The sequence below is a fragment of the Patiria miniata genome, unplaced genomic scaffold, assembly GCF_015706575.1.
Source record: "Patiria miniata isolate m_02_andy unplaced genomic scaffold, ASM1570657v1 HiC_scaffold_6, whole genome shotgun sequence".
Lineage (NCBI taxonomy): Eukaryota > Metazoa > Echinodermata > Asteroidea > Valvatida > Asterinidae > Patiria > Patiria miniata.
In genome coordinates, this window is record NW_024037073.1 from 16,755,379 (window position 1) to 16,771,896 (window position 16,518).

The window sequence follows — 16,518 nt, forward strand, 5'->3', positions numbered from 1 at the left end:
TGAGGGAGAAAAAAACAATATTTTGTCTAAATCTTCAGTCTAGTTTGTCTATTTGTCATGATAAATCACCTGGCCGCAGTTCAATTTAATGCATTACTTAATTTTTGAGATAGTTTGTCGACCATGACTATCGTTTCCGAGCAAAAAGTGTGGAAATTGGTCTGTTTGGACTGGGACTGCACTCTCGCCAACTTTTTCTCCGCGTTAACACAAGACACTGTTGAGGGAGAGAAAACAATATTTTGTCTAAATCTTCTGTCTAGTTTGTCTATTTTTTATGATTAATCACCTGGCTACCGTTCAATTTAATGCATTACTTAAAATTCCATCCAAAGATGATCACCCTTAAGCAAGACTGAAGCCCATCGGTATTTTAAAAACGGATGCCTATACGTTCCATTGCACCATAGCGCCATTTTAGAGCCTTTCATCCACATTTCACACTAATTAATACGATGCTCAGTTTGCAGTCCTCTACACGGCTTACACCCTTCAGGGTTTTTTTGAGGAATCCTCAAGGTCATGGCCAACAATATGCTCAAATACTGAAGAATTTAAGGGCATACAAATCGTGATTTGGTCGGCGTAGGCAATTTCGGACCGGTTCACTGGCCTGCACCCCAACGTTGAGAAATGAAGCCCGCCATCTGTCGTTAACGCCAATGTCACAGCGCCAAAGAGTGCCGCCCACCGTAGCCTTAATGTGAAACTCTTTTCTAGTTGTCACCAAACACAAGGCCTCATTCACACGTCAAACGAAAGCTCCAAATCTATCATTCTCCCGTTCCGTTTGTCAGCAATAACAAGGATTTTCCCAACGACGAGTATGGGTCTAACAACGCGGCTTCTGGTCCCGGTGGCTTGCGTCCTGTTCCTGGTCGGTGGCCGGGTCCAATCGCAGGGTGAGTTTCACTCCAACTATTTTTTTTATAGCTTCCTTCCCTGCATGGATCCAACATTTTTAAACTCATATCTTGTAGACCTATACCCACTTTTTTGACACGTTTAACTACGACATGTTTTCATTTAGATGTTTAAATTTTGACATGTTGCACTGGATAAACCGTTAAGCATTTATAATAATATAATAATAATAATTAACACTTATATAGCGCCCGGATCCATAATATGCTCTTAGGCGCTGTACTCATTAAAAAGATTTTAAAAATTGCAGCATAAATATGTTTAAAATGGTGAACATGTAGATCAATACATACAATTACATTACAAGTCCAGTGAGGAAAAATGGAAAAAAGTGAGGAAAAAAAAAAAGTGAGGAAAAATTAGCCATTAAGAAACCATACTTTTTCTTTTAGCATTTAGCCATTAATAACCGTTTTTGTGTGTGAATTTTTTGCATATTTCGAGAATCATTTACAGAAGTTGGAGCCAGACTTTAATGGAATTTCACTTATTTCAAGTTACATTAAGTAGAATGTACAAATGCAACGATAGGCCTAACCTACTTATTTTTCATGCCCACCCCCCCCCCCCCCCCCCCCGCACAAGATTAAAAGTGACCCCCCGGACCAAGCAAGTGGGGTTGCGAAATCCCCCTGCCCGGGACGCGTAATTTTGATTCCCAAGACGGTTGGAGCCAAGTCGTGAATAATTTAGTTATTTCGATAGGGCCAGTATGCTTTTTTTTCTCACAAATATCTTCAATGAGAAAGCCCCTAAATTGAACAGTGTCTTCCTAAAATGACACCACAGCAACAACGTTCTCGGTTGTTAATGTTTAAAGAAGTGCACTTTTCAATAAAATTCACCGAAAAGGAATGTCAAACAGTTTTCATACATTTAAGAACATTTAAAGTTCAATAAAATGTGTTCCTCAGAAAAAAAAACATCTCATGGACCCTTTAAGCGAACGTAGACTGTGCAGACAGTACGCGGCAAATTTGAGCCGGTGTCATATAAAAATCGGACTCTCATGAAAATCGGACTCTTTTTCCCCTTTTATTGGTAAAACCCTCTCACGTGACCGGTCCCCCTCCTAATTATCTATGCATGAGCATGCGCAGTACCCCCAATGAGTCCGTACTTCATAAAACCTAAATTCATGCTACTCCGGGTTCAACTTGCCGATCGTCTGCCAGGTATGTTGCGTCTGTAAGGGTTGTCGGCAACATTAGTTAAGAAACGTTAAGCGTTTCTTACGTCAATGTGAAAACTAGGCTTTACCGTCCGCGACTAACGAAAAGATAAAAAATAAAACATGGCAATGGATACTGACTTTACTTTTAACAGATGCCACATTTTGGAACGACCAGGCAAAACAGACGTTGCAGAGTGCCCTAAACCGCGAGCGCACGTTGAACAAGAACGTGGCTAAGAACGTGGTGTTCTTCCTAGGGGACGGCATGGGGGTGTCCACCGTGACTGCGGCGCGGATCCTGAAGGGGCAGAACATGGGCAACCCGGGGGAGGAGACGGTGCTAAAGTGGGAGGAATTCTCCAGCGTTGCCCTGTCGAAGGTAGGCGGACAAAAATACAGCTCTCTAAAACGTTCGGGTTATATTTTGACCCGGAATCCGAGTTCTTTTAGGCCTGACACGTTTCAGGGTCCAAATGACATTTTTCAGGGTCAAAATGACAATTCGTCACCGTTTTCACGAAGAGCCACATATCTCCAAAATTACAATTTTTTTCGATTTTGATTTTTTTCGACATTTCGCATTAAAACAATGTACTTAACCATTTTGACATGTTTCTGTAAGCAAAACATCATTAATTTCTAAGTTACATTAATGTTGCAAGGGGCAGAAATCTCGATAACTGCATTTTGCGTTTTCACGAAGAGCCACATACATTTTGGCCCTTTGAACGCGTACAAAACCCATTGCACGGAAATACGTAAAAGTAGGTCAAATGAGATTTGCGTTTTCACGAAGAGCCACATATCTTTGTTACATTTTCAGGCGCGCGCGCGTACTCACGCGCGCCTATGGAAATACACGTTGAACAGAAAGGGCCAATATGTCGGAAACGTGAATTTGCGTTTTCACAAAGAGCCACATATCTTTACTAATTAATTTCCACTAATTAACTGCTTTATTAAGTCTTATTACCGGGTTTATGTAAAACTTCAGCTCACGTAGAATCGTGTGATGGTTTTCTTGCTGCACAAAGTTGTTGCAAAGTAGTATTTCTTGCAGTTTTAAAATATGAGAAACTTCTTTTGTGATTATCTCGAAAACACTTTACTTCAAAATCAACATAATATATATAGTATGTGGCTGTTCGTGAAAACGGTGACGAATTGTCAGGGTCAAAAAGACCCGCAAAATGTGATAAAGAAATGTCGTTTTGACCCGGAAAAGTGTCAGTTTCCGGGTCAAATCAGACCCGGGAGTTTTTAGAGTGATAGGCCACACTTTTCTTTAGCAAACGAGGACGCTGCAACGATTACACATTTTGAACTGAGAAAACACACTCTAAAAACTCCCGGTCAGATTTGACCCGGATTCCGGATTCTATTTGGCCTGACACTTTTCCGGGTCAAAATGACACTTAATTTCCTGGTCAAAAGAACACTATTCCGGTCACAATGACCCGGAAAAGTGTCATTTTCGACCCGGAAAAGGGTTGAGCCCAAAAGAACAAGCATTTCGGGTTAATCTGACCCTGATGTTTTTAGAGTGTATTTACAGTTTGAGGCTTTGTGTGGTAAAACATCGGACTGATTCTCTCTACACTTAATCACGGTTGCTCTTTGGATATGACATGAGGTCGAGTTTCCAACGACCTTTTCTCTGTTTGTTCGTTTTGTCCCTATAGCTGTTTTCCCACAAACCCTGACCAGCAGTGGCCTCTTTACTGTGGACGTTCGTAATGCAAAAGACATATGGGTGTCATTATCAGCGTCCAGACTCCAAACCGGTTTTAAACATAGTGTTTAAAACCGGCCAAGCACATATTTTGTTCCTTCTCGTTAATAAGCACTCACGAGACGAGGCAGGATTTTTAGCTTCATGTTCTTTTTATCAATGACGGTTGCCGGACCTACGATATAATTTAAGAGACGTCTATATGGTTTATTAGGTCAGTGAACTAGACCACCAATTGGTGTGCTATAGGCATTTTGTATAAACATCCAGCGGAATATTTATGGGAGGCCAACTAGATCTGTAAAATACATGGTCTGTATAAAATCCAGTTTTCCAGTCACTTCTGTTTATATTTGGTCCAAATCTGAAGCTATGAAACAAGCCAGCATACACACACGCTTGACTTTCGTTAAAAAAAACCTTCTTCCAAACAATTTTTCGTTGAATAGGTAGTTCTACATGCTGAATACACGTGTTCGTCTATACAGTCCGCTCCACGAACTTACCATGTTTTCTGCCGTAGCCTTGATCTCACGTAACAAAGAAAGTCATATGAAATCCGCAGAATGATGTATGGAACCGAAACCAACCTGACTTTAGGCCTAGATGTATAATTGGGAATTATTGTTAACAAATACCAACAAAACACTTGCTCGAAAGCTACAAAATAGATGATGCACGACAGCTTTAACCTTTAAGGCCCCATGAGATGAATTTTTCTTTGGAACACATTTTTGTAACTTTCTACTCCTCTTAAATGTATGAGCACTATTTGACCTCCCTTCTTTAGTTAATTTTATTGAAAAGTGCACTTATTTAAATATTGAAAAATTTTCCGTGCTTTTCCAAACAACTGAGGTTGCTATTGCTGTGATGTAATTTTAGGAATTTGCTGTGATGTCATTTAGGGGCTTTTTCATTGCAAATATTTGTGAGAAAAGTTTGCTCATTGGCTTACTGCTGTGTACTGACACAACAACGAATCACCAAAGAAAAGAACATTCACGACAACAAAATCCCTACAATTCTGACGACTTTTCCTGCTGAAATAAATGTAACATTGACGTTTCTGCCTGAAATGAAATTACGCTTTTGCTCATGAATATGTAACTTTCTCATTAGGTAAAAACCAAAAAGGCACCAAAATTCCCTTGAAAGTGGCAAAACGAAAATTGAAAATCAGGTTATATGGAACACAATCTTGCTTTTTAAAGGAGTGCTTAAAAACCAATAACATTGCGTGGGCCCTTTAACCATTGGCCAGGCCAGACTGTACAATTTTTTTTTGGGGGGGGGCAAACTACGGGCAAACAAATCATTTTACGGTTGGGGGCAAGATGGGGGGCTTTTCAAAAACTCATAGTCACGTAATTATTTAGGTACACATAGCCGCGTTTTAGGACCATTCGCAGAGGGTTTCCAGTCATAAATATACAGTAAAATATCGACTTCGAGTCTCGTATTGTTTCGTTTACCTTACATTTTTCGCTTTTGTTCGATTTTGTTTGGAGAGGGGGCGGGGAATTGCCCCTTGCACTCCCCCCCCCCCGCCCCTAGCGTCGTCACTGACCTTAACCCTCAAGGTTTCTATCATTTGAAATTTGCAGAATCTTGTTGAATTGGGCATAGTTAATGGGGTTACCATTGTCAATTAAGAGTTACACCCTGACTTGAAAATACCTGAAATACACTACTGTATTTTTAGCTACATCAAGCCCCTTTTTGGTATTAAATCATCCTGTTTTCTGAAAAGTGTCCATCATGGAGTGTTTGCAGAATGTCCAAAAATGATCTGAAAAGTTGCCAACCTTCCCAAACTTTTGAAACCTTCCTTTCCGGCATGACCCATTTGAAAAGAGGGCACAGGCAATGTCTGTACAGCTTCAACGATTCCAATAGTTACCATGCGCATTGCTGACGATTCCCTCACCGTAGACTGGCTATATAAACTTACAATTTGAACAAGTGCGAGTGCACAATAAGCTTTGGTCCTTTCATATGCAACCCATACTTCAGATGTTTACCTAGATTTATAGCGATTTGTGATAAATATCACGTGACTAACATTACTGCACACATTTTACCTCCATTTACAAACTTTTCAAAAACATCTTTCCGAATCGCTAAAAGCAATTTTTGTTAAGTATTTTCATTGATTTTGTTTGCTTTTTTTGTAAATTAAAATCTGGTAGTTATATTTTGTGGGAAACTTAGGGAGCTTTTTGGTAAATTTTCCGGAGACAGACCGACCGACCGATCGACCGACCATACCACCGAGTGACATGTACAAGCTCCTGCCAGTCTGAGAGTTTAAAAACCGCAGATGCGGCAATGACGCACGTACGTGGCATGACATTCATTTTTGCCCTGCGGCAGGTCGCGATATTTTTTTAATCCGTGAGCGAGTGAAGCAATATATCACGAACAATTCAATAGTTTCAATGGAAAAAAATATGTTTATTCGTAAGAAAAGAACAATGACGCCAACACCATTGTAGCTACTCGGTCAACTACAGCACGAACGTCTGTCGTCTAGCCTGCCTAATCTTAGTAGTCTAGTCCATATTGGATAAAGCAACTATGGATCGAAAAATTCCTGGTTCAAATCCAGTACCGATGCCCATTTTTCATCGAGAAATTTTCTTCTGCAAATGATCTATCGTTGGGATAACTTTAGTTTTAAGGGGCAAAAAGAGCCCGAGAACCTGAGTGTCTTGCAGTGGTTCTATCGAAACTACTGATTTTTTTTCATGAATGGCTTCACCCACCTACGGAAAACAAAATATGTCGCCAGGCCAGAGGTCAATAATAAGTCATTTCGGTATACCAACTGCGCATGTGCGCATCATGATTTGACCATTTTTCTCTTTCGTGATAAACATTTCATCGTATGCGTGCAAAAGCATAGCGGGGTACCAGCAAAATTGAAGAGATCGTCGTGTTCTGAAATAACATTTTGCCAAAAAAAAAAACGTTTGAACATGCAGCGAAGTGTTTTTAGGTGTCTTGTGTGTCCAAATGTGTGTGCGAACGAAAGTTTCCATCTCTTTTCGATTGCACAAAAAATTACACAGAATGCAGATTCGGTTACCACGTCCCCCATGGCCTCGTGTGCATTTATCTGCCGCCTTTATCCCGAAAAATTCGTCAAATCTTGTTGTGTACCAGACTATTTTGAAATACCGAATTGACATATTATAAACATACGTCTGTAGTGACGTCTATAGGCCTATGACTTCAATCCAAAAAGAAAAGTAAAACCAAATTTCACGGCTTTGATTTCGTATTGAAAAGGATGAAATTTAACTAACTATGCCAGAATATCATGAGCAACGGTTAGCATATTTTACTGGCTGGCGGGGCCCAATTTCATGGCGCTGGTAACCACCGAATTCCGCGCTTATATGATCAATATGTGTGTTAAACCGCGCAAACAGAAAAATGTTGTGCTAACCCTGTAAGCAGTAAGCAAATAATCCTTAGTTACGGGATGTACGCATGCGCTGAAGCCAACATTCCTCGTTATCCCGTACTCTTTATATAGAGATCAGGGCCCAATTTCTTGGCTCTGCTAACCACAGAATTCCGTATTTACGATCACCATTTTGTGGTAACCGCCCTAGCATAACATTTCTGTGCCAATCCTGTAAGCACAGAAGCCCTAGTTATGGGATGTACGCATGCGCAGAAGCCACCAAAATTCCTCGCTTACGCGTGAAATACGCTCACCGTAGGCAAGGAATTTTCTCCTACAGTAAGCAGGGATTGTTCGCCTACGGTAAGCAGAGCCAAGAAATTGGGCCCACTGCATGGTACTTGAACTGATAACCCATTTTGTTAAGCAAAATAAGTTTCCTTGCTTAACGGCTCCATTTTTGTTCTAGATGCTCCGATCTGTGCTTGCATTGGAAGTACATGGGTTATCATGAGTGCTTAATTCAATGGTAAGCAGGTAAAATTGGCACTGCTGGTAACTTGTTTTGGTACGAATTCCATGTAGCCCTATGGAAATCACACAATCGCCGCCAAACTGATAACATTTCATCTCACATTGTGTTACAATAGAAGACAAATTCATTAGGCTTGGGAAAACTGAAAACATCTCAGGAAAAAGGTGTTTTCAGAGCACATTTTGGGTGCAAACATCGTCACGTTCGGAAAGCCGATCACGTAGGCAGCCATATTGAAGAATCTGGAAGTCTGCCGTGCGTATGACAATGCATTAGCCAACAACATTGCGGTACCTCATCATGAATCTTTAATTTCTCATGAATATTTAATTTATTAAATATTCATAAGTCTAATACTTTAACGGACACTTTAAATATATCAAATGATCTCAATGCCGGCAACGTAGCGCGCGTGGTGGAGCGGATAAGACTGGTGTATTTAATAATGACAGATTGAGAGCTCTCCAGGTTCGATTTCCATAGATGATCGTTAAGTAAATAACTGATTAATATGAGACAAACAGAAAGAAGGGAGGAGAGGGTGAGAGTCGAGGAGGGAAAGTAGAGAAAATAACGATACAGGATGTAACTTTTTGGCGCCTCAAAATTACATTGAAATAAGTGATGTCCGTAGATATGGATTTTTTTCAATTGTATTTCTTTTTTTATCTTTTCACTCCCAACACAGACCTACGGTGTGGACAAGCAAGTTGTATCCTCGGGCTCTTCAGCCACTGCGTTCTTCTGCGGCGTGAAGGCCAACAACAACATGTTTGGTCTGGACTCCAGAGGGCGAGATGGAGATTGCGCGTCTAGTATCGGTGCAGCAGTGGATTCCTTCCTGATCCTAGCCCATCGGGCAGGTAACCAACTTAGTCCCTTTTCCGGGGCCGATTGTAGCACCGTATAGCATTTAAAACTACTGAGGCAAAAATACCTCTGCTTTTTTTTTTTTTTTGAAGATTGCACTACTTTTGGACCGAGGGTATGTAAACTTGGTGTTTGAAAGCACATGAGCAAGAAAGTGTAATGACTTTTTGACATGTACTACAGTAGGCCAATAGAGAGCTTTGAAAGAACGCCCTCAATGTGGACAGGTTCATTTTGCTTTGTTTAAATTCAAAGAAAATTATGAATGTACACATTTTGTCCATTCATGCGTATCACAGACCATGGAGGAAGGGTTCTTTCACGACCCACCCCACATCCGGGTACCAAAAGTCAGCGTCGCCATTGAATAAGGTCCATATCACGGCACAGGTAGTGATCATTACGCAATTTTGATAAAGAAGTCGCAGTTACTTTACATGAAAATAATCCCTTCTGTCTATACTGAGTTTACAACGCACGAAGTGGTTGCTAACCAAACGCTTGCCTATGGTGGCCGACCACGCGGAAACCGGATTGCCTTTGGCCACGTGGTACTTTTACCTCATACAATCAGAACCTATCGCCTGCATGTCAAAAAAAAATGTTACTCATATATAACTCATATAGTGAGTTGTGCTTTCAAGTATACCAAATCTTGCTTGTGGTGGAAACAACTCATCGTGAAAACGCTTCCTTTTTTCGAAAGGAAAATCGACTGGTTTCGCTACCACGTCCCGTGTGACTCACGCTACACCGGCTGCTCTCTACGCCCACACCCCGAAGCGCTCCTGGGAAAACGACGGCGACATACCCACGGAGGAAGCGGCCAAGGGCTGCACGGACATCGGGGCGCAGCTTGTCGAGAACGGCCACGTGTTCGATGTAAGACTGGTTTCCTACAAAATTTGGATTCATATAAATCTAGACCCTTTTACCTGTACTACCGGTCTACACATATCGATGTGTTCACATTGTTCTGTGAACCGAGACATGCGCCGTGCCGCAGTGTATATAAGGTCAATGATTCGTATTTCGTTAGTCCGAAATTTTACATTTCACCGGCTCAAAATATCAGTCCAGAACCATTCACAAGAAATATAAATTTCATATCTCCCTGGATGAGCATTTTCACCAAGCAATTTTTTTATCAAATTTTTCGTAGTACTTGTGTTACCGTTACTTTGTCTTCCACCAATTATTTGTTTAGCTAAGTTTGCATTGGCCCATAAAGTCATCGAGGACAATTACCATAAAAATGTCCCTACAAATAACATATTTCACAGTACGTATAAACATTGCTTGTCCTTTGTGAGTTCATGCTAAAACTTTTCCCTCAGAAACATTATACAGTCCGTCCTCGTGGACACGAAACGAACAGTTTTGATATTGGTTTTTATATGCATGTACATGTGTACATGCATTCGGCGAGCGGTTCAGTAGGGACGAATACAGGCACGTCATCACTGTACACTAACAATTAGGTCCCCTTCAAATCCCGAATTCTCGAACTGTTTTTTTTTCTCAGGTGGTGTTAGGGGGCGGCCGCCGGGAGTTGACCGACACCAACGAGACGGACCCCGAGTACCCAGACGAGGTCGGACAGCGGACGGACGGCCGCAACATTATAGGTATTGAGACTCGACCAATATTGGTATCACCCCGCCGCACACGAGAGCTACGCGCTGAGCAAAGAGTCATTCGAGGCCGTTTGTTCAGCACGGAGCTCACAAAATATCACCGTGTACGGTGAATTTTGTTGAGTTTTCTGCCTCACGAGGCCGGGAGGAAAATATGTATCCTCGCGACCGGAAAACTCGGCAAAAGTTCACCGCACATACAACGGGGATTTGTGAGCTACGTGCTGAGCAAACGGCCTCGAATTACTGTTTGCTCAGCATGTTGCTCTCGTGTGCAGCGGGTTTAAGGGTGCAACCCTGCAAAAAAAATCCCATAGACACTTAGTCTAGTGCTAAATGCGCATACTTCAAAATTCTTTTAAAAATACTCAGAACTCTCATAGGTATTGAAGCTGCACAGAAAAATGATGATCAATGTGTCATATTTCATTTTCTTTTCATTTTTTGGTGGGTTGACCATTGTCTTTTCGAGATATTCTCACCCAAAGAAGACGACCCCTATTTTCCCCAAAGCGGAAAAGTAGCCATCTTGAAAAACGATCCCTCCACAACATGGCAAAATAGCGCCACTTACGAGCCCAATAGCATCCAAAATGCTCAGAATTGGAAGCCCAAAGTCCGGGCCAGAGGTTCATTACCATATCTCTTTCAGTGGGGGGGGGGGGGGGGGGGGCTTTGGAACGCTGGAACATTTCATGATAATTTTTGTTAGAAACTCAAAATCTCAGTGGGGGGGGGGGCGACTGGTAGCGACAAGGTTTCATCGCCCCCATCGCAACATGTATGACAACGCCATTGTTCAGAGGACAAACACAGTTTGGTATGAATTCTACCCAAAAAAAATACAAGATTGTAGAAATGTAATTTTTGCTATGTAGCAACATGTAAACCTACGTCACAAACCTTGTGAAATTACCTTCTCAATAACTTTGTGAAATACGATTGCCTGATAAGCGAGATGTGCTTACTTGATCAACCTCTGCCAATGTTCTCTCCCAAATGGGTCAGTAGGCTCTGTTCTGTTTACATTAATCGGTGTATTACAATTACCCAAGGCCCCCTTGAAAATTGAAATCACCTTAGAAAACATGAGGCTTGGCTATAATCATAAGTGACCGACTGTTGTTTCCACTCTTACAACTCAGAGGAATGGATGGGCAAGAAAGCAGCGGATCGCACCAAGTACGTCTGGAACCTTGAGCAATTCAACAACGCGGATCCGGCAGAAACAGATGCTCTTCTCGGTATGCTCAAACCATTCAAACAGAGTGGGTACGGGGAGACGCTATTTTCTATTAACCACTAAATGAGGTTGTTATTGATGTCAAGTTGTTTGCCTTTGACCTCAGGTCTGTTTGAGCCGAGTCACATGCACTTTGAGGTGGACCGCGCGGGTGATGAAGCTGGGGAGCCCTCTATCGCCGAGATGACGGCGAAGGCAATCAAGATACTGCAGAAGGACCCCCATGGCTACTTTCTCGTTATTGAAGGTATTCTTGTCAGAGTATTTGAGGAATTACTCTATAAACGGTATAACATCCGTAATGGAAGCCATAAAGTATTTGCAATTCTAATAATACTAACAACACCTGGAGGACGCAAAAGAGAGACGTCACTGGGCAACAGCGGCACGAGGAGTGGCAGCCACAGCGGACTTTCCTTGCCCCATCAATTCTGTGCAAAACGTCGTGCTTCCAGGATCGGCTTGTACAATCCACCCGAGGACGCCCAACAGATGAGTCGCACAGTAGCGTTGTCGTCGAACTCGACGGACTACCACGAATACTAACATAATAATAATCTGGTACTTTTAATATGTACCGCTTTATATCAAAGCGCTGCACAATTTATTATAAGCCCTGTTCATTAGGCCATTATACAGTCGAAAACCTTTATAACAAGGTCATTGGGATTCGACCAATTACCTTGTTATAACAGGTACCTTGTATTAACAGTATTGGAAAACAAAGGAAAACAGAGAAAACGAAAGATTTGGGACCTAACTTTTTGCTTGTTATAAACATAACGTTGTATTAACAGTGCTCTTCTTATCAGGGTTCGACCCAAGAACAATGACGCAATGTTCCCCGTCAGGGTTCGAACCCACGTATATACTATTGCACTTGAGTTTAGCACCTCAGCCGTCGGACCACGGCGCTCCACAATTTAAACTACCGGTTAATCCTTGTATAGTAGATTTAAGCGAAGTGAATGTTTCTACAGAAGTAGAGTCAGGGGTGACACTCTGTATATTGTAGTTGTGTTCAAAATTGTTCGTAAAATGTAAATATGTCTCGATCGATTTTTCTTTCTCCTCGACGCCCACAGGTGCCCGCATTGACCACGCCCACCATGGAAGCAATGCAGCACGAGCCCTGACGGACACTCTTGCGATGGAGGAAGCCGTGATCAAGGCAATGGAATTGACCAACGAGGAGGACACGTTGGTCATCGTAACTGCTGACCACAGCCACACTATGTCCTTCGGCGCTTACCCGCTGCGGGGCAACCCTATTCTAGGTAAATGATTGGAAGTGTTGTTTTGTGGTGGGATTGTTTTTGTTGATTTTGTTTCATGTCGCCGCTGTCGCTGTTGATGATGTTGTCGACTGTGCTGTTACTATTGTTACTGCTTTTGCTGTTGCATTTAAAATTGTTTCATATGTTGCTATACTGCTGCTGAGTTAATGGAGGCTGGAAGGCGAATATTGTTAAAACCGGCGCCGCTATTGTCGCTTTTATTACTGTAGTTTGAGTTTGTGGCCACGCTGTGTTGCCGTTGCATCTGAAGTTGTTTCCGCTACTTATACTACTCTTGATGTTGAATTTGAGGTTGTTACAGCTGTAGCTACATGCTGTTGCTGTTGGATTTGAACTTGTTTCAGCTGCTGCTACTGCTCTCGCTTGTTTTTATTTGGACTTGTTTCAGCTGTTGTCACTGCTGTTGCTGTCACATCTGAAGTTGTTTCAGCTTTTGCTACGTCTCTTACTGTTGCATTTGAAGTTGTTTCAGCTGTTGCTATACTGCTCTTGCTGTTGCATCGGAAGTTGTTTCAGCTCTTACCACTACTCTTGCTGTTGCATCGGAAGTTGTTTCAGCTCTTACCACTACTCTTGCTGTTGCATCTGAAGTTGTTTCAGCTCTTGCCACTGCTCTTGCTGTGGCATCTGAAGTTGTTTCAGCTTTCGCTACTGCTCTTGCTGTTGCATCTGAAGTTGTTTCAGCTCTTGCTACTGCTCTTGCTGTTGCATCTGAAGTTGTTTCAGCTCTTGCCACTGCCCTGTTGTTACTGTTGCATCTACAGTTGTTTCAGCTGTTGTCACTGCTCTTGCTGTTGCATCTGAAGTTGTTTCAGCTCTTGCCACTGCTGTTGCCTCTGAAGTTGTTTCAGTTGTTGTCCCTGCAGTTGTTGTTGAATTTGAAGTTGTTTCAGCTGTTGTCACTGCTCTTGCTGTTTCATTTGGACTTGTTTCAATGGATGGCTGGTGATGCAATTGTTGCTGCTGTTGCTTCTGTTTCCATACTGCTATTGCTACGTGTGTTGCTTATGATAACATCTTTGTTTTCGTATGGCAACATCTTTGTTGATGATGGCGATGCTTTTTCTGTTGTTGACACCGAATTGCCGCTACTGCAATTTGTTGCAACTATAGTTGCATTGATCATGAGTCAGATTGACTTTATGAACTGGTTGATTTGAATGTTCCTACTTCAGATGCTTCACTCTGATACACTGATCTTCACTTTCCTTCCAAGTAGATATGCAGATATAGGTATAATACTGAATTTACGTAAGTGAGACTGGTTTAATTTTAACTGTAGGATTATACGATGATGGTGAAGGCTCGGACGGTATGCCCTACACGACCCTGAACTATGCAGACGGGCCGGGCGGCGAGATAGAGAGAGACAGCTACAATGCTGTAGGGAGGAGACGAAACCTTACCAACGTGAACACAGGTAGTATATCAAGAGTTGTGCAAGGTGTATCAGAAAGGGTATTAAAAAGAACATGGTTTACAAGCTTCCCAGTGATACCTAACTTGTACCCCTTACATCATGGATGACTGAGCACCATTGATTTCAAAACAGAAGTAAATACCGTCTTTTTACAAGCTGGATTGGTTCTCCTAAGTGAGGATGAGTTGTCCAATACTGTAACCATGAACTGCATGCTTAAAGGGTAGGCACACACAGACCAAAGGGATGCACGATTGTTTTGCCAGATCAGGTTACCACCAAATCAGAGCAAATAAAAAGTGGTTTGAAGTCTTTTGTAAACGACACTTGAAGGGCAATTGACCAAGTTTAAATGTAACAGGAACATGAAAAGGGTGACACTGTTGACCTTAATGTATAGAACGACCAAATAATTATATTTAAACAAAGAAACAGAAGAGAGATTTTTGGAAAAAGAATCATCCGTTCATTGTTTGGTTATGTTTTCAGGTGACATTGACTTTAAACAGTCGGCCATCGTCCCGCGCAGTTCCGAGAGCCATGCCGGGGAGGACGTGGCCATCTACGCCAACGGACCCATGGCCCACCTCTTCCACGGAGTCCACGAGCAGAACTACATCGCACACGTGGTACGCTACGCCGCCTGTTTGGACTACAAGGAGCACTGTGACATGAGCAGCGCGCCCTCTCGCCATGGATTCAACCTGCGGCTGATATTGGTCACTGTATTCCTGAGCGTGCGTTTTTGGATTTAGAAAGTGACTCAGTTTCTCATGGGAATTTTTGTGGATCCGTATGATGTGCACCGAATACACAGAACTAAAAAGGAACATGTGAGAAAAATGTGTCATCGATTGACCAGCCTTCCTCAGTTGGAAATCGTGTACAAATCTATTGAAAGCAGTTGTACTGGGAGAAGAGTGTTATGTAGGAATTAAACAGAAGTTACCAAAGTTAAAGTGGGCTGTCCTTTGTATATTGGTACATAAATTCTCACCACTGGCCCTTTAGGTAGACACGTTTTGCTAAAAAAGGTTTACCTTTTCGGAGACAAGGTAGATCGAGAAATTAATTGAATGTCTCCCTATATATTATACTTGTTTAAAGCCAATTTCTTAGCATAAGTTTGCTGTCACAAATACAAATAGCCTAAATCGATTCCTTGTGTGATACCAAAACAAAAAGATTTACAAGTTTGGTGAGGGTAACTTTAGGTTAGGTTTAAATGTTATTCATAAATACCTGTAGACAGTTTATCCATTCCTATTGGTCGAGAGCCCGTCACGTGGCCGGTCTTAAACGGACGATACAGACATTGTATATGGAATCCCGCGTATTGTTAAGCGTTACATTGTCTTTTCGAAGCTGTCCCCCCTCCCACCCAATATTTTTGATTGTAGACCTATAACAGTTTCAGCAAAATTTCATATTACGTCTGGTATCCAGCGATCTATGACGTTGAATAAACCGAGTGATGGAACCGCTTATTTCAAAGAGGTCTCACCATTTTTTGTGAGCGTGTGATGGGTACTGGGCTTATGAAAGTGATTTGAAAAAAAAGTGGGGAAGGGGTTGATCCACGGTGTGTGGTAAAATAACTGACTGCATTAATTACACAATTTGGCTATGGGCAGAGATTGCAGGGAGGGGGACATTTTTTAACACGATTTTACTACTGTCATGGAAGAGGAGCGGGTCGGCTCCTGTCAAGGAGGACTCTACCTATGGTTGAGGGTGTGGACCTCTTGAAATAACATTCAAAAGCCTTGGATTAGTGGTGAATCTTGATAAGCCCATTTATTTAGATTAACTGGTGTTGTGACATCAATGGTATTGTAACAGCAAGAGTGATGATTAATGCATTGGTACAGGAAACTCAGCCAAAGAAATATTCCAGATACAAAAGAAAGAACGCCCCCGAGCCAGCGTGCTCTCACTCCCAGCCACCTACTGCAGTAAATAATATGGGTTCGAGTTGGTTACCTATGCACGATATGCACATTTCGTACCGTTTGGTTTAATCCAGCCATAAACTTACTATCAGCATACGGACCTGACGCCTATCACCCTCCAAAAAGGTTCAATTCTGCACACATAACGGCCAGCAACCATCAAGTTTTCTGACCTGGCAGCAGCTAACCAAAGCACTCGTTCTGAGTAAAGTTATTGCTCCGCAATGAAACGGTTTTAACTTTCAATGACAGTCAATTGATAATACAATTTACCTCTGAAACTATCCCAAAAAGAATCAATAATTAATTATGTCAACC

At 42.0% G+C, this 16,518-nt stretch overlaps 1 protein-coding gene across 2 annotated transcripts; it reads left to right on the plus strand.

Moving 5' to 3' along the window:
* The first annotated feature begins 613 nt into the window (after nt 1-613).
* Nucleotides 614-15,735, plus strand: LOC119743513 (alkaline phosphatase-like). Of its 2 annotated transcripts, none has more exons than XM_038219935.1 (10): nt 614-902; nt 2,251-2,477; nt 8,469-8,643; nt 9,357-9,532; nt 10,176-10,278; nt 11,433-11,531; nt 11,637-11,777; nt 12,616-12,807; nt 14,111-14,248; nt 14,738-15,735. In XM_038219935.1, exons 1-10 carry the CDS (start codon nt 827-829, stop codon nt 15,001-15,003), a joined length of 1,593 nt encoding a protein of 530 aa, XP_038075863.1. In that variant the 5' UTR covers nt 614-826; the 3' UTR covers nt 15,004-15,735. The 2 variants fall into 2 exon arrangements, with proteins under 2 accessions (XP_038075863.1, XP_038075864.1); XM_038219936.1 differs by lacking the exon at nt 614-902 and adding an exon at nt 2,031-2,099.
* Nucleotides 15,736-16,518: the final 783 nt, after the last annotated feature.

Bases quoted from the DNA above. Each gene is read 5' to 3' on its own strand.
- LOC119743513 (XM_038219935.1), top strand. From the start codon at position 827: ATGGGTCTAACAACGCGGCTTCTGGTCCCGGTGGCTTGCGTCCTGTTC. The intron at 10,279-11,432 runs GTATTGAGACTC...CTTACAACTCAG, and splicing joins GGACGGCCGCAACATTATAG to AGGAATGGATGGGCAAGAAA. The intron at 11,778-12,615 runs GTATTCTTGTCA...CGACGCCCACAG, and splicing joins CTACTTTCTCGTTATTGAAG to GTGCCCGCATTGACCACGCC.